The sequence below is a fragment of the Spinacia oleracea genome, chromosome 4 (assembly GCF_020520425.1).
Source record: "Spinacia oleracea cultivar Varoflay chromosome 4, BTI_SOV_V1, whole genome shotgun sequence".
NCBI classification, from domain to species: Eukaryota; Viridiplantae; Streptophyta; class Magnoliopsida; order Caryophyllales; family Amaranthaceae; genus Spinacia; species Spinacia oleracea.
Window position 1 is genome coordinate 123,223,866 of NC_079490.1, and position 24,889 is coordinate 123,248,754.

The following is a 24,889-nucleotide window of genomic DNA, read 5'->3' on the forward strand; positions in this document are numbered from 1 at the left end:
CAAGACTCAACAAACATACATACATACATACATTTAATAAACGACAACCAAAACAATCTCATTTTTTGTGATCAATAAATCAAGACGTATTGAAATAACTACCAAGTTCCTTATCACCAAAGGTGAAATTCCACATCATGCATGTTGTGCCCTTGCACGAAAAATCCTAATTCATTTCATATAAAATATTCCCAACTGAACCCTACATGCGCGGTGGCTTACGGGAGCTAACCCTTCACATGTGGCAAAATAAATAGTACAACGTGGTACGAATAATTGGCTCAAAAGTATGCTAGGCATCCCGTACAGTAGCATAACAATAAATAATTCATCCCTTGCATGTGAAACAAACCATATATGCATAAAATTGAACAACATGATTGACAATCCATACTCATAATAATCCCAACATGCTTGTTCAACCAATAATTCAATAATTCCAATATAATAATCCACATGATCGTTAACCAAAACAAATATGAATCCACATAATATAATTCACATCAACAACAATCATGTAATGTCCTTGACAAATAGTGTGGTCGCCCTAGACTTGTACGTACCTTGAATACCTAAGCGTAGGGGCTACTTTGCAAAACGATCACTTACTTAGAAATCACCTCCTATCATCAAAATAATGAAACTTTTTCCATGTTCATTAAATTTCCAGCAACTTTATAAAGTAAAAAACCTTGTTAAAAATTAGAATTCAATCGTTCTTTAATAAAATAATCGTCTCAAATTGCAAAACTAACCCCTAGTATGAAAACATACTTTTTCCACCCTTAAAATCAATAAAAATCAACACTTTAGACCTTTTTATAAATCTGAAAATATAATTGATTATCATAATTAAATTAATCACCTAATTATGCTAATCAATTGACCCATCAGGTCTAGGTTAAAACCCTAACTTGAATTTCTCAATAAAACCAATTTAACATCATAAAAATCAATTCTTTATTAAATAAACAAATCTGAAAATACATGCTTTGATAATTAAAATATGCCTCATGAATTAAAACACGTAAAACATCACAATACGATGTTCATAACCGATTCCCAACATTTTAATTATTCAAAACAATAATAGTAATATAATTTAAAATACGGAATTGAAATAGAATAGGTAAGGAAGAAGAGAATTATACCAATCCGGTCTATAGCACGAAACAACCACGAATTAATGTGATTGGGCGAAAGAATTGAACGCACGAAACAAAAACAACAAACACACACACACTTTGTGTGTACGCGCGCGACAGAGGGGTGACGAGCAGGCACAACGCGCGGGACGAGGGCGACGAGCAAGGCACAACGCGCTGGGCGCGAGAGAGTGAGGGCGAGGGACGAGGCTGCTGTGCGTGGAGCAAGAGGGAGAGAGCAATGGGCTGGCTGGGCGCTGGGTGCGAGCACGAGGCACGCAGCAGCAAGCAGAGCAGCAGCGCATGGCACTCGAGTGCGCGCTGCGGGCTGCGAGCAAGAGAGCGAGTGGGCGAGAGTGTGGGAAGTGACGGGCGAGGGACACAGCACGACACGCACACGAGAGCACGAGGAGTGCTCGTGTGCTTGTGCGGGTGAGCCGGACAAAAGAGGAGAGAGAAAGAGGAGTGTGGGGCAATCAAGAGAGGAAAGGCTTAATGAAAAACAAGGGGTTCATTTAATAAGGAGAGTCTTATTTATAAGCTCTCATATCCCTAGTGGGCTAGGCTTGGAATTTTGACATTGGGCTTAGCATTTAAATGATTGGGCTAGGCTTAGGCTTAGAATTAAATTCTTTTGATTGGGCTCGATTAGTAAAACGAGTTGAACTTTTCATTTAAAACCCAAACCTTTAAAATTACTTGCGACCCATTAAATTTCCCGACTCGAAAATCAAATTCGTTTCGTAATTAATTAAAATAATAAATATTCTAATTAATTAAAATACATTTAAATAATATTTAAATGCGAAATAAATTCTAAAATCATAAAATGCTTTATAAATATAATAAAATATATTTATAATTATTATAAAAATACGAGGTATTACAGTAACGCAACAAGAATAAACCCAAAAAAAGCAATAAGAAAAATACGGAATATGTTTCTATTAAAAAAATTCATTTGAAATCATAAGAAATTAAATAAAGTAATCTATCTGATTTAAATAAAATCGGGAAAAGAACCTCATTGCTACACAACCCAAAACAATAAAACATAAATAAATACACGCTTTAACAAAATTTTAATTTATGAGATATTTAGCTTTTGGAAAGATAGTGAATTATTAAGAGAGTGTAATAGAAATGTCTAACATAAATTTATTGTGTAAAACGTTTCTTGGAAAATTATCTAATTAACTAAGATTTATTAGGATGAAATTTTAGGGTAAAGAAGGAAAAAGTATTACTCCGTAAAACTTATTGTTGTTTATGGAGTATTTGAAGGAAATAATGCCCTCGGTCCAAGTTTGCATTTAATGCTAAGTTTAATAAATGCGGTTCAGTATTAATTAAGCAAGTTAATTATTTAGTGAGATCAAGTGATCTGAATGCTTAGCTAGAGACCGCTTCAGTTCAAGTGGAATTAATGTTATTAATGCCACAACTTACTCTTGACTGAACCTGTAGGGTCCCACAAATAGTACGTGAAGATCAAGTATTCAGGTGAATATTATATTCAGTAAATACTCTAATTATGGATATTCAGAAATGACGAATGTTGGTTTCAGTGGAAACTAAACAAACTCTCAAAAGGCAAAGAAAAAATATTTTCCGAAAATGAAGATATTACCGGAAACGAAAACATGGTTCATAACGGAAATATAAATATTATCAAAGTCGAAGATATTGTTCGGAAACGAAAATATTGTTCGTATCGGAAATACTATCGGAAATAGAAATATTGTCGGAATCAAAAATATTACCGGAAACGGAAATATTACCGAAATCGGAAATATTGTCGAAATCGAAAATATTACCGAAATCGAAAATATTGTCGAAATCGGAAATATTATCGGAAACGTAAATATTGTTCGATTCGGAAATATTCTCCGGAATCGGGAAACGAATCGGAAGCACGAAACGAGCTACAGACCATCGCACGAATCAATGGCCCATTGTTCGATGGACCGTAGCACAACACCTAGCTCGATGGGTCGTAGTTCAGTGCCCATCGTGCATGGGCCATCGTTGTTGCGCCTTGCACACGGGCCTGCGCTGCTGTGCCTTTTGCTTGGCCAGCGCGGCTGGGCTTGTGCGTGCATGCCAAGGATGACCGGTTTGCTTGCTATGCAAGCAAAGCAGCCGACCAGCCCTAGGGTGTTTAGGGTTCCGGTTTTTGGAATATTTTCCTAAACTTTCATAAATTACTCTAGGGTTTTGGCTTCTAGGGTTTTCCTATAAATACATGGCCTATGGTCATGAATTTAATATACAATTCAATCCGCTTTGCCTATCACCTAAAATTGAGATCCCGAAATCATAAACATTATTTTATATCTTAGTTGGTACGGTCTAAGGCTGATCTGAACGTGATGTGAACTTTCTACGATGGGACGACGTTTGGCGTTCTAACTTGTTCTTGTTCGGTTCGGGAGCATCTAGGGAAGGCATGCATCACAGAGTGTGTTCACTAAATTATGCTAAATGATTATGTGCATTTAATTTGGATTCTGGCATTTATGTTTTATTCCGCATAACATTAGATTGCATAACCTAACATTATTGGTATAATCAACTTTGGAGCAAAGAGAGTATAAGTGAGGGTAGAAATGTAATTACAACATGCATAAGGGTAAATACATCAAAACAATGTTTGTAAGAGAATTATGAATTTTTTGCAGAATCATGATGGTCAGAGCAACTCAAATGGTGAGCTACAAGGTGATCTGTGTAGCTAAATTTGCCACATAATGTTTAGCTACAATTAATTAAAGCAACAAAGTTTTACATTGGTTGGCTACAACACCTTGTGGCTCCCTATAATATTTAACTAGAATGAAACCCGTGCACTGCAGAGATCAATAAAGTAAAATTACAGAGGGAATGTATGATTAGTTACTTTTTTTATGGAGTAAAAGTATTAACGACATGATTTCCCATCCTAAAAGAGCAATTACAACGTGATTCCGTCGGAAGCCCTTCGTGAAAGAGGCCGTCATAATTGACTACCTCATCGCATATATCATGTCGGTAATTGGATACCTTGTCGTAGAATATTTCACTTAAAGATCTGATTTGAGCCCGTCATAAATAGCCTTCGTTAATGAGATTTTATTTTTTATTTTTTATAATGTAATTGCATTATATAGAGCATGGTAATTAACTCATATTAAAATTTATCTCTTATTATGTTTTACTAAGTATTTATTTATCTATTTGGACTCCTAGCATAATTTATCTCTTATTATTTTTAACCAGAAGTTGACTCCTGTTAAATTCATCTTTTATTATCTTTTACCAAGTATTTATTTATCTATGAATCATTTATTATGTTTTATCGGGTCTTTATTTATCTATTTTTATTTTGATAAATCTGAAATAATATTAGTTATATATATATATATATATATATATATATATATATTGTGGAAACCTTATGTGGCACTCCAAATGCTCTCAAAAAAATAACTACAATATCCAACAAGATTTTGAGCTACCTGCTCAAAATAACTACAAGATTTTTATACCTGCTTATGCCATTGGTGTAGCAACAATTGACTAGGGTTTCGGGTTTAGGGTCCACGTATTTTTATTTTTTATGAGCAGTTCTATTTTTTAACCATTAAAGTTGCTCTCATTACACTATTTTAAAGAGACATCTCTTGCTTTAAAAGGTTTAGGATTTAAATTATAAAAAAAATTACAAAAAAAGTTAAAGTAAATTTAATTTTAAAAATTAGAGATTGAAGTTCTTAGGAAATGATTTTACCAAATAAAGAACAGTTGGCAGTAGTTGTTAAAGAGTGCATTAAAAAATAATGTATGTCACCATTTGCTTCAGCAGGTGACCAATCTTTTTACCCTTTCTTCTCTCTCCTAAAAAACAATCATTACACTCCCTTTTTTAACTTCTATTATTACTATACTAATCTAATCTAATCTACTACGGAGTACTACTATCATTTGTATTATTCTTGTGATCCATCCTTAAATTTTATTTTATTTGAATTTTATGCTTCATTCACTGTTGAATTTCTGATAAATTCTTTCTAAGTTTGAAGTAAAGAGCAAATTGGATGCGTTCTGGGTGTGTTGATACCAAAACACCGTGATTTCGATTTTCGTGGCGAAATTATTGTCAATTTGAACTAGAATGTGATGCTTAGTTTTTTCTTTTGAGGGGTTTGATTTGATATTTCTGTAAATTCATTTTCTCCTTGTTTTGGGAATTCTTTTTATACCCATTTCGATTCGTATTGTCGACTGATCCCTTCTCATTTGGGTAGCCCAGATCATTTACTTTTTATATACATATAGTTTTTTTTTTTTTTTTTTTTTTTTCTGGGTGTGTAACAAAAGGCTGAAGGAAGAAGAACGGAGAAAAGGGAATCTGCTTTCTTTATGCAACTCTGGTGAGCTGTTAATAATGCTATTCGTTTCTTCTTTGTTTTTGCAAAACTTTATGCTCTGCAAAATTCATCGCTTTCCTGTCGGTTATTTGATACTAGTCACTAACAAGGGTTGATCCTAGGGTAATGAAGAACTTTGATAGTGTATTGTTTTTATATTTATATTTGGGGCCTAAGGACCAACCTAAATCATCCTTTCGAATGAATTACAATCGGCATCCGGGGCCGGGTGCAACAACTTTTAGGTAGGGGTAGTATAGATTTTATGCTTGATACATTGGATTTGCACAATTGTACAATCTACCCTCTTTATAATTTTTATTTTTGGGGGTTATATTATATCATTGGATGCTGAATTAAGAGGCTTCCTTTAGCTTTAGCTCATCTCTAGTCAGTATCTATATAAAAGCTGCAAAGGTAATTTGTTCCTTGTTGAGTCATACAAGATATCATCAACCTGGGTTTTGGTCAAAGTTACTTTGGCTTTAGCTGTTGTTAGCTCCTTTACTTAATTAATCTATTTTTTACCCTTCTTTATGTACTGGGTTTGTGGTGTTTGTTGAATTCTGAGCTCTTTTAAATTTCTATAATTCTTTGTATTTGTGTATATTTATATATATGTGCAATGAACTCACATTTTGGGGTCTTTTTGGTTTTTGCTTTCTAGAACATGGGTGATGATGGGAGTAGTAGTCAAATGGGGTTCCAACATAATGGTGAAGTTGCACTCAATTCGCCGCCTCCCGGTGTGAACTCGAGATCTATGACATTAAGTTCAGTTTATGGTTCTAGTTGGGATCAAATGGTTTCACTCAGTGGTCAAAGTGGGAATTTTGGTGATTCTTCAATGGTTTCTCACGGTGAATTGTCAAAACCTTCCTCATACCCAATGTTGATGGAATCCCAGGGGATTAGCAGCTTACACCTTGCTAATTACCCTGCTGATCAAAACCTTGCTCATCAAATGTTGCCAAAGCTTCCGTTGTTCGGAGGCCGGAATTTCCCTGAAGTTGTTGGTCCCTTTGGCCTTGCTGGGGGTTCACATACTCCTAATGCTCTCTTTCCTCATAGTTATGCCTCTAATAGAAATGGGTTGGATGAGAAACAATCACCGAATGTTGCACAAGCTGAGAGAGGATGCCAAATCGCGGATGGGAGAGCTGTAGGATTATCACCAAATGGCAAGAGGAGGCGAGACTCTGACTCACCTTCGCCGACTAATGAGGTAGTTACCTGCTACTATACCTTGTATAATTACGAAATTTTTATGCAATTTGGTGCTTTATTTGTTATGATAGACAAACATCTATTCCTGATTGCTGATTGATTAGTGCAAGGACTTTATATTTGATTTCCTAATTGTAGTGATGGAGTCCTGCTTTAGTTTATTGAGTTATTTACATGGCGGCCTTTCATGGTTTCTGTATCATAAAGCTAGAACGATTATGTATTACGTTAGCTGATTAATATGCTGGATGTTGTGCATTATGTAGAATCCTGATGGAGACCCGCAAAAAGGCCATTCAAGCGATGGCTCTGGTCAGAAAGAACAAGATGATAAAAAGAGGAATTCTGTTGCCAATTCGTCCGGAAAGCAAACAGGAAAGGAAGCGAAAGATGACTCTCAAGGCGAAGAGCCTCCTAAACAAAATTACATTCATGTGAGGGCGAGACGTGGTCAGGCTACAAATAGTCATAGCCTTGCAGAAAGGGTAATGTGTTCGAACACCTTTGCTTGTCATATCAATTCGAAATTAAATGCATAAACATGTTATGAACCTGGAACCATGTCCATTGGTTAGGTGAGGAGAGAGAAGATCAGTGAGAGAATGAGACTTCTCCAAGAACTTGTTCCAGGGTGTAATAAGGTGATCGAACTCTTCTTTTTACCTTTTCATTGCGGCAAACTCATTTTTTGGGCTAACTGAGTTGATCATGCTCTGCTTTACTATTTCAAGATTACTGGGAAAGCTGTAATGCTGGACGAGATAATAAACTATGTGCAATCGCTACAGCAGCAGGTTGAGGTGAGTAGTCTGTTATGACTTATGATTTAGCCTTTGTTGCTTAAATAAAGTAATTTTAAGAAGTTGCCCTGGGTTTAACTAGATCGCATTTTATAAAATGATATGGAATGTTATTTGATGGATAGATCAAGTACAAAATGCATGTTCGGGAAGGTGTACAGCCTGCATGCTCTGTCTATTCTAATATAGAAATGTGTCATTAGGTTCATTTATTTTGTTAGATCTTGAGTTGAATTAGATCGCAGGATGTTATCGATCAGATTGGTAGATCAAGTATAAAATGCAGGTTGGGACCGGAGTGACTTTATATCTTGGTTCATTTATTTCATGTACCAATTTCAAAGAAAAACAGTAGTGCGCAAATCACATGTATAGGTACATACATTTGGTATATGTCTGCTACTTTTTATGTTTTAAGTACTTGTTTTCAGTCTCATTTTCATTAAACCTGTATATGCATATAGACATCATTCTTCTATTAAAGATTCGTTCTCCTGACTAGAAAAAGGTCAACCTGAACTGCTTGAATGTATATCTCAACTTATTGGAACTTAGGAGAATGTGTTTTAATTGTGAATTGAACTTTTAGCAACTTAATGTCTCGAGTCCTATTATCCCGAGGTGAAAAGAATAAATCTGTATTTACAACCATTGTCGATTGCTGAACACTTGTTGAGTTAGGTTTTGGATCCCTTTTTCTCATTGTTTAAAGCCCAATCCTTGGGAACTTCTAAAGCTTGCTTGAACCCTTTTTTAAAAATTTCTTGTTACAGTTTCTGTCGATGAAACTTGCCACCGTGAATCCTGAACTAAATTTTGATATCGAGCGACTTCTAACCAAAGATGTAAGCACTAATCCCTTGAAAACTTATTAATTGCATACTCAAGTTTACCATATTTAATGGTGAGAATGCTCTTGGTTCCTTGTTTAGATTTTGCATTCACGAGGTAACGACTCATCTGCTCTCGGATTCAACCAAGGAATAGGCTCCTCCCATGCTTTTTCTCAGGGTATTCATCAAAGTTTGACTGTTTTGCAAAATTCAGCTTCACAATATCATCACATGCCTCAGGTAAATCTGAAAGCCCTTTGACAAAATACGTTGGTTGTTTTGGACTTTGGTAGGAAAAAATAGTGCAACATGTTTATTTCCCTGGCATATACAGGCTGTATGGGATGGTGACCTGCAAAGTCTTCTTCATATGGGTTTTGACTCCAACTCAGCTGTTGGTGGTATAGGACCAAATGGTAAGAAAAGAAGTTTAATTTCCATATTTGCTAAAGTGATATTTCTCTTGAAAGTTCCCTTTTTTGGTATTATGATTATAACTGAAACTTTGTCCTTGATCCTGTGACAGGAAACACAAAGAGTGAGCTGTAGGATTATTATGGAAAATACGCAGGTTCTGATCTCTCCTAACTGAATTCAATATTTAGTTGACTGCGCAATTTGACTCGACTAGAAAACGAAGAAACATTATTTTTGCAGGCAAAAATGGAAATCTAAGGCCTTAGTGTGGTGTTGTATAGATGCTCAGTTCCTGACTTTTCTTCGAGTTTTAGAGAAGAAGGTGACTTGTTAGATTCACAACTTCTTTGTAAATTGAGAAAGCTGTTTCAAAACTTGTTAAAGACTATCATATTTTTTTAACCCAAGGGTAATTTGTGAACACAGCTTTAAAATGTTTTGCTTGGTATGTGGTTAGTAGGAAATTTTTTTTGTAAAGGGATCAAGTTTACATTTGATAGTATCAGAATTCAGAAGTGAGATTGAGTTTTCCCTGCTGCATCTTTCAATAACAACAGAAGATCACTTGTCATATTTTTCAACTTACAATCGTACAAATTGCAGCGCACCTTCTGTCCCTAATTGTAAGATTATTTCATCTTATGTCCTACTCTTTCAACTCTCACCTTAAAAGAAATCATGAAAACCCCAAAACCATTATGGGCAGTGGCCTACTCTTCTTATTTTCACCAAAGGTGAATGTTAAAATAGGTCAATCGGAATGGAGAAACGGAGGTTTAGAATTGTAGGGAAAAATAATGTTGATTCTATGTCCATTCCTATTGGGAGTAATATGTTAATGTGGTACGGAGTAGATGATAGTTACCTACAGTTGTAAAATGGGGTTTTCCAGGCAAAGCACTAGTATAAGAATAAGAATGTAATTATGCCATGATAATGACATCATTGCCTTGAAAACGAGATTAGATGATAAATGTACTTTTTGGTGATGAGATGAAGATACGTAAATTTATGCCCAAAAAGAATAAGGAGTAGGAAGAAAAAAAAGGTTAGAAAAATAGGAGTTATCATCTATATTAGACCTAATCCAACCGAGGGCCGGGCCGGGTTCTGTCAGGGTTGCGGCCAAAAAAATCTGCCCATTTAGTTGGGTCGGGCCAAGCTTTGGGCCAAGTTTGTGTGCCCTAAATCCGCTATTTCAGGCCATTTTCCAACAGGACCGAATTTATAACTAAAATTGTTATTTTACGTTGTCCGAATTCCGTAATTATTTTTAAAATATTCATTGATCCAACTCATACCACAAGGAAGAATATATATGATGCCCTATCCTTTTTAATCAAACAAGTGAGAGAATATATAAAGGATAAGGGGAAAATCAAACCCTTAAAGAAGTCCAAAGATTCAAAAGTAATCAATGACAATAAAAAAAACTAACCCAAGTTGTTATATATTTAAACAAGGAGAATAATCACCAATTAACCCATCAAAATAAAAAAAGAAGTGGAAGAACAAGTTTGTAACAACCAAATGATGATCAAAGGTCATAAGAGACCAACGTATTAAGGAGAGTAATGAGATATCTTTTCTTTAACCCTTAAAAGTGGGAGATTGTTTACTATAGCTTATAAACAGCACCCAAATGTGTGAGTTCCCACGTGTGAGTACAATGAACATCCTTTCATTTTTTTTTGTTTTTTGTCCCCATCTAGCTCCTCTCTTTACTCTCCCTTCACTCTCTCCTTTAACAAAATATTCATTAATCTCACTGAATTATTGTCTTGTATAATTAATTAATACTGAATCGTATTTATTAGACTTAGCATTAAAGACATATTTGGACCAAGGGAATTATTTCCTCCAGTCTCCCACTTGTCCTTAGGGACAAGTGTGCATTTCCTAATTCCTTTGTCGCTTGCTGCCTGCTCACGAACATAAAGTAAGAGTAGTCATCCTTATTATGTCCAGAGGTATTTCTCGGTTCAGAGTTCAACTGATTAAATAAACAAATAATCATTACCTATGATTCATCTGAGCACGGCCATGCATTTTTTCAGTTTCTAGCTCTTCGAGTGGCCTTGTACAACTTTCAGCATCTCATCCCGATTTATTTGAGGATGATAAGTGGATTTTTAACCCACTAAGGATGTTGTTTTTAGGTGGACTTTAGTGTTAGTTTAGTGGATTTTTATCTCTTTTTCCTTACTTTTTCCATTTTTCTTACTTTTCTTAGTTTCACTAGTTTCTATAGTTTTTAGGCCTTTTTCTTCTTTATTTTTCTTTGTGTCCCTTGTTTCCTTTCCCTTTGTGTAGGTATTTGGTGATCCACGAGCATTTTGATGAGCCAAAGAGCCAAGAAAAGAGCCGGAGAAACCGGAAAAGCCAAGGAGTCGAACTTGTGCACAACTGCCATACTAAAACGAGCATAACTTTTTTTCTACTTAATATTTTCTTGTGAATCAAGTTGGAGATGAAAGCTTATTCCAAGAGCTTTCCAACCAGTGGTCACACGACTTATTTGGACGAGTAACGAAGAAGTTATGGCCATTTGAAGCAGGCTATGTTCGATTTTCCGCGAGAAGCCTCATCCCGCCCGCGACAAAGAACCATCCCGCCCGGGACAAGGCATCCCGCCCGCGACGAATTTTACCCCGGGCGGGATTTTGCTACTGGAACTCTTTGTTATTTTTGCCCAGCTCTCTCGTCCTGCCCGGGACAATCTCGTCCCGCCCGGGACGACGTGTTCTGCGATTTTTTAATTTTGACGGATTCCCCAATGTTGAGGGGATTATTATCGTTTTTTGGCTTAGAACTTAACGGACACTCTCTCATATTTTCAGATTCTCTCTCTAGAAAAACACTTAGTTGGTTTCATTTACTTGCTTATTTAGATTAATCTTCCAATTCAAGATCAAGAATCAAGATTGTAATTCACATTTTCAGCAATTTCTTCCACTGAAGCTTCACTTGTAAACTCTAAACTTCTCTACTTTTTATTTCAATTAATCAAGTAGTGGTATTATTCAATTCTTGTTCTTACTTATTGATTTCCATCAATCTTTATCAACGTATTATCATGTATTACTCGATTATTGTTGTTGTTGGTTTGATTTCCATGGATTGTGAGTAGTAAATTTTTAGGGTTCAGGTGAACCCCTCTTTTGAGTCATGAACAATTGATTTATGCATGTGAGATTTTAGTGATTGTGGGATGTTTATTAGTTGATTGAAAGAGTTTTATTGCTAGTCTTCATGTTTGATCATCATTTAGACTTTTCTAGTCTCCTCAACCAAGGATCGAAAGATGAAATTGAGTGGTAGGCTCCCTTTTGATTGCTAGACTAAAAGACCATGAAAATAGGGCTTCCAAGTCTATGGGATTATATTGTCATCATAACTTACATTTTATTGCTTGAATTCATGTTTTGCACCATGAAAATAGGTTGTAGTTCATGATCAAGTTATCCTTTCTAGCTCGATAGAGTAGTTAGGTGCCTTAGATGACTATCCACTAATTTATTCCCTAACATTGCTTCTAATCCTCATGCTTTTGAACCGTTCATGATTGAGGGGTGTTGCCCGTACCTTAGTTCCTCTTAATTGAATTTCATCCTTTAATTATCTTAGTTTGTCCTAATTAGTGTAGATCTCTCAACAAATCAAAACACCCCCGACTTGACTTAGCTTTTATATTCGATAGCATTTGGTGGTTGATTAATAGCCTCTCTTGGGTTCGACCCTTTCTTACCCTTTCTACTTAGTTAGGAAGACCGAGTTAGGTTATTATTTGATAGGTTGGCGACGCTCTATCAAGTTTTTGGTAGTCACATTGAATTGCTATTCGTTGAATGAGTCTAAGTCTTTTGTATCGTAATTTTTTTTTTTTTTGCAAATAAAGAGTTATACTTTGTGATTGTCATGCTAACGATCTCTCTAGCTTTGTTTGATTGTGCATGACACGAAAGAGAAAGCAATCACCTCTTATTCCCGTTGATCTTGAATTGGACAGAACTTTAAGGATCGTTAGGAGGCAACTAAAAGGTGTTTCTCAACCTTAAATTATTTACACCGATTCAGAATCAGAAGAAGACATCATGGAAGATGATGGACCTCCACGACCGCCTCCTCCAGCCACGCCTACTCCGAGATTATGGGCATCCGGAAAATTTTGAGCTTCGTTGTGGAATTTTGCTACCCACTACGACGGTCAATAACTTTGAATTGTCACCCTCATTAATCCGGATGATAAAGCTTGATTAATTTGGAGGGGCACCAACCGAATGTCCTTTCACACATTTAGACAACTTCTATGAGCTTTGTGCTACTATTAAGCAAAATGGTGTTACCGATGAGTTTGTCAAGATGCATATGTTCCATTTTTCTCTTTGTGATAAGGCAAATCATTGATTGAGAACAGTTCCGGAAGGTTCTTTGAATACTTGGAATGAGGTCACAAAGGCTTTTCTTGATAAATATTGTCCACCCCAGAAGACCGCCGAATTGAGGCGGAAGATCACAAATTTCACTCAAGAAGAGGATGAGACTTTGAGTGAGGCATGGGAGCGATTCAAGGAGTATGTTAGATCATGCACTCACCATGGTTTCAACCAATGGCTTGTTGTTCAAAGCTTCTATGATGGCCTACATCCTACATCGAGATCTCACCTAGATGCGGGTGCCGGTGGTCAAATTAAGAAGCTTCAGGTGGATCAAGTGGAGAAGATGATTGAGGAAATAGCAAAACTCCATGCATGGGGTAGTGATAGAAGAGCTACTCCAAAGAAAAGTGTTGGTGGTAAGAATGAGGTTGACACCATTGATTTCTTGAACTCAAAATTTGACATGCTAGCAAAGAGGCTTGAAAAATCTAACATGTGTTCTACATGTGCTCCGGTCCAAGTAATGTCTTGTGAGATTTGTGGAGGTGTTGATCATCTCTCTTCTTATTGTAACTCCACCATGGAGAAAGCGGCGGCCATAAATCCAAGATTTGATCCTTATTCTCAAACCTACAATTCGGGGTGGAGACACCACCCAAATTTCTCATACAAGGACAATCAAGGGATTCAACCACCTCCTCCTCCTCAACAACAACAAGCTCCTCAACGCCCAACACCCATTTCACCATATAGGCCACCGGGTTTCAATCAAGGTGCTTACAACCAAGGTGGGTACAACCAAGGAGATTCATCTCAACCTAAGCCTCAATTCAATCAAGCTCCTCTTCAAAAGTCAAATCTTGAGTCCATCATGGAGACTTTCGTTGCTCATCAAACCAAGACAAATGTGGATATCGACAAGCGCCTAAGTGAGGTAACTTCTTCGGTCCAACAACTCCAAGCCCACAACAAGATCATAGAGACTCAATTGGGTCAAATTGCACAACATGTGGGAAGTTCTTCTTCAAGTTCCGGTCCTCAACTTCCGAGCCAAACTTCTTTGAACCCGAAAGAGCACATAAAAGCAATCACTTTGAGATCGGGAAAAGGTTATGAAGGTCTGGTCATGAGAGAAGAGGTAGCCACAAAGAGAGATGAGGGATGTGAAGAAGAGGAGAAAGTTGAGAGTGAAAGAGTGCAAAGTGAGCAAACACAATGTGAGAAGAGTGACTCAAAGAGTGAAGAGGTTGTGATTAAGGAGAGTGAAAAAGCTCCCATGAAGCCCTACAAGCCACCCATCCCTTTTCCTCATAGGGTGGTTGAGAAGAAGTTGAATGAGAAATATTCTAAGTTTCTTGATGTCATGAAAGGGCTGCAAGTGAACATTCCTTTCCTCCATGCCATGGCACAAATGCCAACTTATGCAAAGTTTTTGAAAGAACTTCTTACCAACAAGGCAAAGCTTGAAGAAGCAACCGTTTCTCTTCCTATGGAAGTGAGTGCTATCATTAAAAACAAGCTTCTAGAAAAGTATAGTGATCCGGGTAGCTTCTCAATACCGGTGAAGATTGGTGATCTAGAGCCAAAGAATGCCCTTTTTGATCTTGGGGCAAGTGTTAGCCTTATGCCTCTCTCTATGGCTCAAAGGCTAAATGTTGGGGGAATGAATCCTACACGGATGTCACTTCAACTAGCCGACCGTTCGGTTAGAACACCCTTGGGAGTTTTGGAAGATGTCCCGGTCCAAGTTGGAAGAGTTTTTGTGCCTTGTGATTTTGCATTATGGAAATGGAAGAAGAGTCCAAGGTTCCTCTCATTCTAGGAAGACCTTTCCTTTCTACGGCGGGAGTTGTTATTGATGTGAAAGATGGGCGGTTGACTTTGAATGTTGGAGATGAGAAAATCACTTTTAATCTTCAACAAGCAATGAACTCGCCCATGAAGAATGAAGTCCACCGCATTGACACCTTGAAAGAGGACTTGAAGGAATTTAGAGAAATGATTGAAGTGAAAGACCCATTGCAAGCTATCATAATGGGAAGAGATTTTGAGGAAAGTGAGGAAGTAAAGGGGTACAAGATGCTCCTTGATGAAGGACCGGTCCACCGTAGAAAGTTCGAAATGCTACAAGTGGATGAAAAAGAGGAGAGGAATACGCCTCCTCATAAGGTCGAACTCAAACCCCTTCCCCCTTCCCTTAAATATGTTTTTCTTGATGACAATGAGAACTATCCCGTTATTGTTAATGCTAAGCTTGATAACACTTCTCTTGAAATTTTTTTGACTATCTTGAGAAAATTCCGAAGTGTTATTGGTTATACAATTGATGACATTAAGGGGATAAGTCCCTCATTGTGCATGCATAAGATTTTGCTTGAAGATGATCATGCCTCCTCTATTGAACCACAACGAAGATTAAATCCAAACATGAAAGAAGTGGTGAAAAATGAGGTTGTCAAACTACTTAAAAGCGGGGATCATCTATCCTATCTCCGATAGTAAATGGGTAAGCCCGGTTCAAGTAGTTCCCAAAAAGGGAGGCATGACTATCATCAAGAATGAGAAAGGTGAGGCCATTTCTACAAGGTCGGTCACCGGGTGGAGAATGTGCATTGATTATAGAAAATTGAATAAATCCACCTAGAAAGATCACTTTCCCCTCCCTTTTATTGATCAAATATTGGAAAGATTGGCAAGCCATAGTCACTATTGTTTCTTGGATGGATTTTCGGGAATTTTCCAAATTTCTATCCAACCCGAGGATCAAGAGAAGACTACTTTTACATGTCCATTTGGCACCTATGCTTATCGAAGGATGCCTTTTGGATTATGTAATGCACCTTCGACTTTTCAAAGGTGTATGATGTCAATCTTTTCCGATATGCTTGAGTCTTCTATTGAGGTTTTCATGGATGATTTCTCAGTTTGTGGTTCATCTTTTGATATTTGTCTTGCTAACCTTGTTAAAGTTTTAAAAAGATGTCAAGAGGTGAACCTTGTCTTGAATTGGGAAAAATGTCATTTTATGGTAGAAGAAGGTATTGTGCTTGGTCATGTGATTTCTAATAGGGGCATTGAGGTTGATCGTGCCAAAGTTGAGGTAATTGAGCGCCTCCCACCCCCAACCAAAGGGGTGAGGAGCTTTCTTGGACACGCGGGAGTTTACCGCCGGTTCATAAAGGATTTCTCCAAAATCTCTAAGCCGCTCACTCAACTTTTGGTAAAAGATGCCCCATTTGTGTTTACTAATGATTGTTTGCTAGCATTTGAAAGGTTGAAGGAAGCTTTGGTTTCGGCACCAATTATCCAACCTCCAAATTGGGAGCTCCCCTTTGAGCTCATGTGTGATGCATCGGATTTTGCCGTTGGTTCGGTTCTTGGGCAAAGGAAGGATGGCAAGCTCCATGCCATATATTACACTAGCAAGACATTAGATGAAGCCCAAAGGAACTATGCCACTACGGAGAAAGAGCTACTTGCCGTTGTTCATGCTATGGAGAAGTTTAGATCTTACTTGGTAGGCTCAAAAGTGATCATCTTCACCGATCACTCGGCCTTGAATATTTGCTTGCCAAGAAAGATGCTAAACCAAGGTTGATAAGGTGGATCCTTCTATTGCAAGAGTTTGATATTGAAATCCGTGACAAGAAGGGTGCGGAAAATGTTGTAGCCGATCATCTCTCACGGTTGCCCTTGAATGAAGATGTGATTGATTCAATCCCAATTGATGATTCGTTCCCCGATGATCAACTTTTTGCTATTCTTGATACTCCGGCCCCTTGGTTTGCGGATATTGCAAACTACTTGTCTTGCAACATTCTCCCTCCGGATCTCACTTATCAACAAAAGAGAAGTGTTCTTCATGATGTTCGTCAATACTTTTGGGATGATCCTTTGTTATTCAAGCAAGGAGTTGATGGGCTATTTCGAAGATGTGTTCCCGACAATGAGATTGAAAGTGTTATCAACATGTGCCATTCCTCACCTTGTGGAGGGCATATGAGTGCTAACAAGACAATGGCAAAAGTGTTGCAATGTGGATTCTTTTGGCCCACAATGTTCAAGGATGTGTGGGGTGTAGTCAAAGCTTGTGACCGGTGTCAAAGGACCGACAATATCTCAAGGAGGAATGCAATGCCTCTAAACAACATTCTTGAATTAGAAATTTTTGATGTATGGGGAGTAGATTTCATGGGGCCGTTTCCTTCATCTTTTGGAAACAAGTATATATTGGTTGCCGTTGATTATGTGTCTAAGTGGGTAGAAGCAATTGCATCTCCTACAAATGATGCAAAGGTGGTGGTGAAATTGTTCAAGAAAGTCATATTCCCGAGATTTGGAGTGCCACGTGCCATTATAAGTGATGGGGGATCCCATTTTGCAAAGCGATCTTTCCAAGCTTTACTTGAGAAATATGGTGTGAAGCACAAGGTAGCATTGGCATACCACCCCCAAACAAGTGGGCAAGATGAAATTTCCAATAGACAAGTGAAGTTGATCTTGGAGAAAACGGTTGATAGGTCACGAAAGGATTGGTCTAGTCGATTAGATGATGCATTGTGGGCCTATAGAACCGCTTTCAAGACCCCAATTGGCACCACTCCTTACAAGCTTGTGTATGGTAAGGCATGTCATTTACCGGTGGAACTTGAGCACCGGGCACATTGGGCAATCAAGCTCTTGAATTTTGATTTGCAAGCCGCGGGAGAAAAGAGGATGCTTGATCTCCATCCCTTAGAGGAGTTGAGAAGAGATGCATATGAGAATGCAAGGATCTACAAGGAGAAAACAAAGGCTTGGCATGCCAAGCATATCATCAAGAAAGAGTTCAAGGTAGGAGATAAGGTATTAATCTACAACTCTCGTTTGAGACTTTTTCCGGGTAAGTTAAAGTCTAGATGGAGTGGTCCTTTTGTTGTGAGAAAAGTTTTTTTATATGGTGCGGTTGAGATTGGAAATGAAGGAACCGAATCATTCAAAGTGAATGGGCAAAGATTGAAAACGTATTTTGATGGTTCGGTAATTGAACAAGAAAGTGTTGTACATTTAGATGAGTTTGATGTTCTTCCGAATATGAGTTAGTCTTGGTGTTTGTTTTTGGGTCGAGCTTACCGACGTTAAACAAAAGCACTTCTCGGGAGATAACCCGAGTATTTTGTAGTTGGGGAAAAGAACTCGGCCAAAATAGAACAATCCTCGGGCAAGAAAGTTCATCCCGGGCGAGGAAAATGTGCCCCGGGCGCGACAAATTGAGTAGTTGGAAGTCAGGAAGTTCCAGAATGTTTTCCCCGCCCGCGGAAAATAGCGTCCCGCCCGCGGCGGTTCGTCCCGTCCGCGACGAGCCCCCACAGCCAAAATCCAGAAAAGTTCCAAGAACTATTCCCCGCCCGCGGAAAATTTCGTCCCGCCCGCGAAGTCCTGTCCTGCCCGCGACGGAACCCGTCTCGCCCGCGACGCAACCAGGTACGAAAAAAAAAAATCTGAAAAAGAACGGCAGCAGCCCCCCTCCCCCCTTCTTTTCCTTTTCTCTTTCCTCATTTCCCACCTAACCCTCAAACCCTATTCTCTCTCATCTTCAACCTCCTTCCATCCCCATTCACACACTCATTTTCAAACTTCATTCCACCATACTCAAAAACACACATTCCTTTTCCAATTCTTTTATCTACATCTCTCAATTACTCATTTTCTTTCTTCATTTTACAAAAAAAAAAAGAAAAAAAAAATTCAGAAATTTGAAATCATATAAAAAAAAATGGAGGAGTTAAAAAATAACTAGAAGAAAGGAGGAGCAAGAAGGTGCTCTACTTGGAATTTTGGAGTAACACTCACCAAGGAGGAGGTATAATTCTTACTCCATTTTCTTTTCAATTTTTCCTCAAGCTTTTTACTTGTTAATTTTTCTTGAGTTAATAGATTTGTTGATATTTTGTATGTTAATTTTAATTTATTAATTTTCTTATTTTCGTAGGTTTTTAATTTATTTAATTTTTTTTATCTGAAATTACAAAAAATCAGAAATTAAAAATTAAAAATATTTAATTGCTACATTGTGGTTTTGTGTTGAAATTTTGTGATTATTGTAGTTAATGTAAATATAAGTGTGTTGTGTGAAATTGTGTTTGATTTTTGTATAGTGTTGTTAGTTGTTAGTTGTTGGCAACCCTCTCCCCATTGTGCTTGAATATTATTGTTGAATTATTTGAAACAGGTACATTGGATTGAATTGGGGGTTTGAAGGAAAGGGAGTGTGTTGTGGTATTTAGTGAAGTTGGAGTTTGTGTTTGTTTTCATTGTTTAACCTTGTGTCACCCTTGTTTTGCGTCAAACCTTTCCCCGGTTTAAAATGGATGCATTAAAAAAGGGAATGATGAGACTTAGAGGGGGGGCAAGTAAAAAACGAAAAACCAATCCTTTTTCTTCCACACAACAAACACCCGACCGCGAAAATGAGCAAACTATTGAACCACAACTAAACCTCCCAAGTGCTGACAAGAAAGCCTACTTAAAATTAAGGACTCGAAAAATGTTCCCCACTCTTTTCTATGATCAAAAGGCTTGCCAAGATCTTGGGATCGATGTAGGAGTTAGGAAAATCCTAGAGACCTTAGGTTGGGGGGAGTTCCTCAAAATCGCACAACCAACCTATGAGAGAACCACATTAGAATTCCTATCCACCCTACAATGGACCAAGATCTCCAATGATGAAGAGTACCCCGAGTATGAGATTAAGTTTAGACTTTTCAATAAGCAAACATGCTTAACTTTGACTAGACTAAACGAAATCCTCAAATGGCCCACCCTCAACACTGTTTTTGATATTCATAACGACATCTACCCTGGGCATGATCAGTTGAGTTGGTGGAAAGACATTACGGGGCTACCGTCTTTAAATTGGAAGAGTGCAAGTGCTAATAAAGTGAAGAGTCCACCTCTTAGAACGGCCTCTAGATTGATAAATATGGCAATTTCTCCTAAAGAAGACATGAGCAAACTCACTCAACCCGAGTTAAAAGTCCTTTTCTCCGCAACTTGTTTTGAAAATCCACCTGAGGACGGATTAGTAAACCCGGGTTACCATTTCATTAAAAGATGTATGGATATTAGGAATAATGAGAGGTTCAGCGGTGAGATCAAATGTGGGGGGCTTATCACACACATAGCTAGAGAGTTGGGTCACGGGAGATACCTAGATGTGATGGAACCAATTCCGTGAGTGAAATTTCACTATTAAGGAGATGAAGAAGGCAGGCTTCATTTCAGAGTTAGCTAATCAGAGAGGACGTAAACGGTACAGTTGGTTAGTAGCCAAGCATCACCTCTGTGTCCTCCCCCACCCAGACATCACCCAGACTGTAGGGGCCGCCACCACTTGGGAGGTACCCTTTATACCCTTGAACCCCGGTGACCAACCCATTAGCTTTGAGCAACCAACCAGAAGGCGTGCTAGTGTCTCCTCCATTCCTACATCTGAGAGACCCTCTTCTTCTTCTACCTCTACTGATGATTACTTGTCCAGAACTTTAGAGAGGTTAGAGCTTTTACAGATGAGGAACCTAGAGGAGAATGAGTACCAAAGTTAAGTAGCCCAACGGTTGTTCACTCAGCAGGTCGGGAGTGGAAATATAGCCCCATACCTTAACTACCCAAACTGACCAGTCCAAGAAGGTCCAGTGCCCGGATAGCATCATGGTCAGCCCACCTACCCTTATTGGCAAGGTCCCGAGAGTCTGATTCCTAGGTCGGAGCAAGTCTCCTACCCACAATATGACTATAGACAACCGGGGGGGAGTAATCCAATAGGTGATCCGGCCACTAGATACGGAAACCCAGTGCAGCGAATCCCCATGCCCTCACTTACTGAGGAGCAACAGATGATGCATTGGGGCCACTACGGGTGGCCCGAAGGGTACGAGGATGGAGGATACGGTTCACAACCTATCCCTTGGAGTACTTATGAGGGTTGGCAGCCTCCTACTTCATCTTCCCAGGACCATACACAGTAGTGACTCCGAGGACGGAGTCCATCTTAGCTTGGGGGGAGTTTGTGTGTCTCAGGCCATTGTTGGACTTCTTGCTTGGTGTAGGGTGGTTAATGGTCCTTTCTCCTTCTTGTTGAGTGACTTTGTGCGATGATTGCTTTTTGTGTTGCATGGTTGTTGTATGAGTGTTTGCTTGTTTGATGGTGGTTGATGGAGTTTGTGTTTGTGCTTGTGATGTGTTTGTTGGTTGGTTGGTTCATTTTTGTTGTGCTAGGATGTTCATGTTTTATGTTTTTATCTTGATAGTTGTTTTGTTTCACTAACATTACTAACGATTTTGTGAGTGTGTTTTCCCTTTTTCCTACTTTCTTTTTATTTTTCTCCCCCCTCTTCTCCCTTAAATCCAAATCCCTTAAATCCAAACACATTTATTTTACTTTTGTGCAATTGCACGTTTTTCTCAAATTTTTTTGATTAGTTTATTTTATTTTATGCAATTGCATGTTTTTCTTCGTTCCCCCCCCCCTAAAATTATTTTTTTTTTAAAAAAAATTTAGGTTATATATTTCATTTTTTTTCTTTTTCTTTTTCTTTCCACTAGTTTAGCTTCTAGGGTCCGCCTCCGATGATGAATTTTAATCACATATGTGCTTTTAAAGAAAATTCTTTTGAAAAATTGTGTATTAAAACCCACATTGTGCTTACTTGGAATTAATGGTTTGTGGTTTGTTTGGTCTCCCACGACTCACCTTGTACTAGTAGCTTATGTGCCCGTGAGATTCTCTTGAGCCTATTGTGACCGTTACGTAAAATACGGTTTTGCTTTTCATGAGTGCTTAGAATTTTCTCCTCATTGTGATTGAATTCTTGAGTTTGCTTTGGTTCCTATTTGAGACTTGTGATCCTTGATACGGGAAAACGATTGATTCCTTTAGTTTTAGAGCCCAATTTGTAGGAAAATTATTTTTCACTTTACTTTCTCCCCTAGGATTACCAATGTTGAGCCTTGTTCGTTTTTGTTAGCCATTGTGACATCTTAAGCTTGGTTCGAGTTGACATTCTAGGCATGATTTGATTTGAAGCATATATAGAGAATGGAGTGAAATAAGAAAATTTTGGGTTCTACACATATATAAATGTACGGAGTATATATTTTAGCTTTCTAGTTCCTTCTCTTTATCTATTCAAAAAAAAAAAAAAAAAAAAAAAAAAAGAAGAAGAATCAAAATCAAAAAAAAAAAAGAGAGAAAAAGGAATAGAAAATCGAAAAAAATTACGAATTTTGTTATTTAGTTTCGAATAAAAAGGTGTTGGTTTTGTTGTTGGTTTGGATTGTAATCTCATTGATAGTGGATGTTGTTGGCATATATGCATTTTTTAATTTTATTTTTGAGCTCCAATTCCCCAAATGACATCTTCCTTGCCCTTAGAACCTTAGCCTTCCCTATTTCAAGGATTTTATGATCCCCGTATCGTTTCACTTATGAGTGGAGAAAGGCAATAAGCAAATTCGTGGAAGGAAAATCACTTGAGTCGACATGCTTTTTCTAGATTGAGTGTTGTTAATTGATTTTGCAACCCTTAAACACTTGAGCGACTCTCTTGTTTTTACTTTGACAACTAAAGTGAGAAGCTATTTGTACATAATCGAGTCAAGCTTGGGGGAGAATTGTGGTAAGATTGGTTGTTTAGTTCCATGTGTTGCATTTGTGGTGGTTTTGTAAAACTTATCATAATGATTTTCAAAATGATCTCAATGTTTGTTTTTGAAAAGTTATGGCACTTGTGTTTCCTGAGGAGGACACTTTCCAACTCCTTTGAGGTTCTTGTGTATTGCTTGGGGACAAGCAATTGGCAAGCTTGGGGGAGTTTGATAAGTGGGTTTTTAACCCACTAAGGATGTTGTTTTTAGGTGGACTTTAGTGTTAGTTTTGTGGATTTTTATCTCTTTTTCCTTACTTTTTCCATTTTTCTTACTTTTCTTAGTTTCACTAGTTTCTATAGTTTTTAGGCCATTTTCTTCTTTGTTTTTCTTTGTGTCCCTTGTTTCCTTTCCCTTTGTGTAGGTATTTGGTGATCCACGATCATTTTGATGAGCCAAAGAGCCAAGAAAAGAGCCGGAGAAACCGGAAAAGCCAAGGAGTCGAACTTGTGCACAACTGCCATACTAAAACCAGCATAACTTTTTGTCTACTTAATATTTTCTTGTGATTCTAGTTGGAGATGAAATCTTGTTCCAAGATCTTTCCAACGAGTGGTCACACGACTTATTTGGACGAGTAACGAAGAAGTTATGGCCATTTGAAGCAGGCTATGTTCGATTTCCCGCGAGAAGCCTCATCCCGCCCGTGACAAAGAACCATCCCGCCCGGGACAAGGCAACCCGCCCGCGACGAATTTTACCCCGGGCGGGATTTTGCTACTGGAACTCTTTGTTATTTTTGCCCAGCTCTCTCGTCCCGCCCGGGACAATGCCGTCCCGCTCGGGACGACGTGTTCTGCGATTTTTTAATTTTGACGGATTCCCTAATGTTGAGGGGATTATTATCGTTTTTTTGGCTTAGAACTTAACGGACACTCTCTCATATTTTCAGATTCTCTCTCTAGAAAAACACTTAGTTGGTTTAATTACTTGCTTATTTAGATTAATCTTCCAATTCAAGATCAAGAATCAAGATTGTAATTCACATTTTCAGCAATTTCTTCCATTCAAGCTTCATTTGTAAACTCTAAACTTCTTTACTTTTTATTTTAATTAATCAAGTAGTGGTATTATACAATTCTTGTTCTTACTTATTGATTTCCATCATTTTTTATCAACTTATTATCATGTATTACTCGATTATTGTTGTTGGTGGTTTGATTTCCATGGATTGTGAGTAGTAAATTTCTAGGGTTCGGGTGAACCCCTCTTTTGAGTCATGAACAATTGATTTATGCATGTGAGATTTTAGTGATTGTGGGATGTTTATTAGTTAATTGAAAGGGTTTTATTGCTAGTCTTCATGTTTGATCATCATTTAGACTTATTTCTAGTCTCCTCAACCAAGGATCGAAAGATGAAATTGAGTGGTAGGCTCCCTTTTGATTGCTAGACTAAAAGACCATGAAAATAGGGCTTCCAAGTCTATGGGATTATATTGTCATCATAACTTACGTTTTATTGCTTGAATTCATGTTTTGCTCCATGAAAATAGGTTGTAGTTCATGATCAAGTTATCCTTTATAGCTCGATAGAGTAGTTAGGTGCCTTAGATGACTATCCACTAATTTATTCCCTAACATTGCTTCTAATCCTCATGATTTTGAACCGTCCATGATTAAATTGAGGGGTGTTGCCCGTACCTTAGTTCATCTTAATTGAATTTCATCATTTAATTATCTTAGTTTATCCTAATTAGTGTAGAACTCTCAACAAATCAAAACACCCCCGACTTGACTTAGCTTTTATATTCGATAGCATTTGGTGGTTGATTCATAGGCTCTCTTTGGTTCGACCCTTTCTTACCCTTTCTACTTAGTTAGGAAGATCGAGTTAGGTTATTATTTGATAGGTTGGCGACGTTCTATCAGAGGACAATCCCAAGATTGTGATCTTGAGGTTAGACTTCGTTTAATAGGTGATTACCTGAGCGTTGCCGTCATAGTCTCCTTTTACGGTGCGCCGCTTGACAACGTCAAAGTAACCAGTTCTCAA

At 37.9% G+C, this 24,889-nt stretch overlaps 1 protein-coding gene and 1 non-coding gene across 4 annotated transcripts; one reads left to right on the plus strand and one right to left on the minus strand.

Moving 5' to 3' along the window:
• Positions 1 to 4,963: 4,963 nt before the first annotated feature.
• On the plus strand, positions 4,964 to 9,362 carry LOC110794914 (transcription factor bHLH74). Of its 3 annotated transcripts, XM_021999882.2 has the most exons (10): positions 4,964 to 5,557; positions 6,222 to 6,779; positions 7,048 to 7,266; positions 7,357 to 7,422; positions 7,513 to 7,581; positions 8,355 to 8,426; positions 8,514 to 8,654; positions 8,749 to 8,830; positions 8,941 to 8,985; positions 9,072 to 9,362. In XM_021999882.2, exons 2-9 carry the CDS (start codon positions 6,225 to 6,227, stop codon positions 8,961 to 8,963), a joined length of 1,227 nt encoding a protein of 408 aa, XP_021855574.1. In that variant the 5' UTR covers positions 4,964 to 5,557; positions 6,222 to 6,224; the 3' UTR covers positions 8,964 to 8,985; positions 9,072 to 9,362. The 3 variants fall into 3 exon arrangements, with proteins under 3 accessions (XP_021855574.1, XP_021855573.1, XP_056699596.1); XM_021999881.2 differs by having other exon boundaries at positions 4,965 to 5,557; positions 8,941 to 9,362; XM_056843618.1 differs by lacking the exon at positions 4,964 to 5,557 and adding an exon at positions 5,847 to 5,971 and having other exon boundaries at positions 8,941 to 9,362.
• A 3,966-nt stretch (positions 9,363 to 13,328) lies between these two features.
• On the minus strand, positions 13,329 to 13,435 carry LOC130460153 (small nucleolar RNA R71). The gene has a single exon (XR_008920097.1). It is a non-coding gene; the product is annotated as a small nucleolar RNA R71 (small nucleolar RNA).
• Between the last annotated feature and the right edge of the window lie 11,454 nt (positions 13,436 to 24,889).

What these genes read in the sequence shown, in the direction of transcription:
- LOC110794914 (XM_021999882.2), top strand. Translation starts at nt 6,225, where the DNA reads ATGGGTGATGATGGGAGTAGTAGTCAAATGGGGTTCCAACATAATGGT. An exon ending in GTCATAGCCTTGCAGAAAGG is followed by an intron (nt 7,267 to 7,356) that starts GTAATGTGTTCG and finishes TCCATTGGTTAG; the next exon opens with GTGAGGAGAGAGAAGATCAG. An exon ending in TGGTGGTATAGGACCAAATG is followed by an intron (nt 8,831 to 8,940) that starts GTAAGAAAAGAA and finishes ATCCTGTGACAG; the next exon opens with GAAACACAAAGAGTGAGCTG.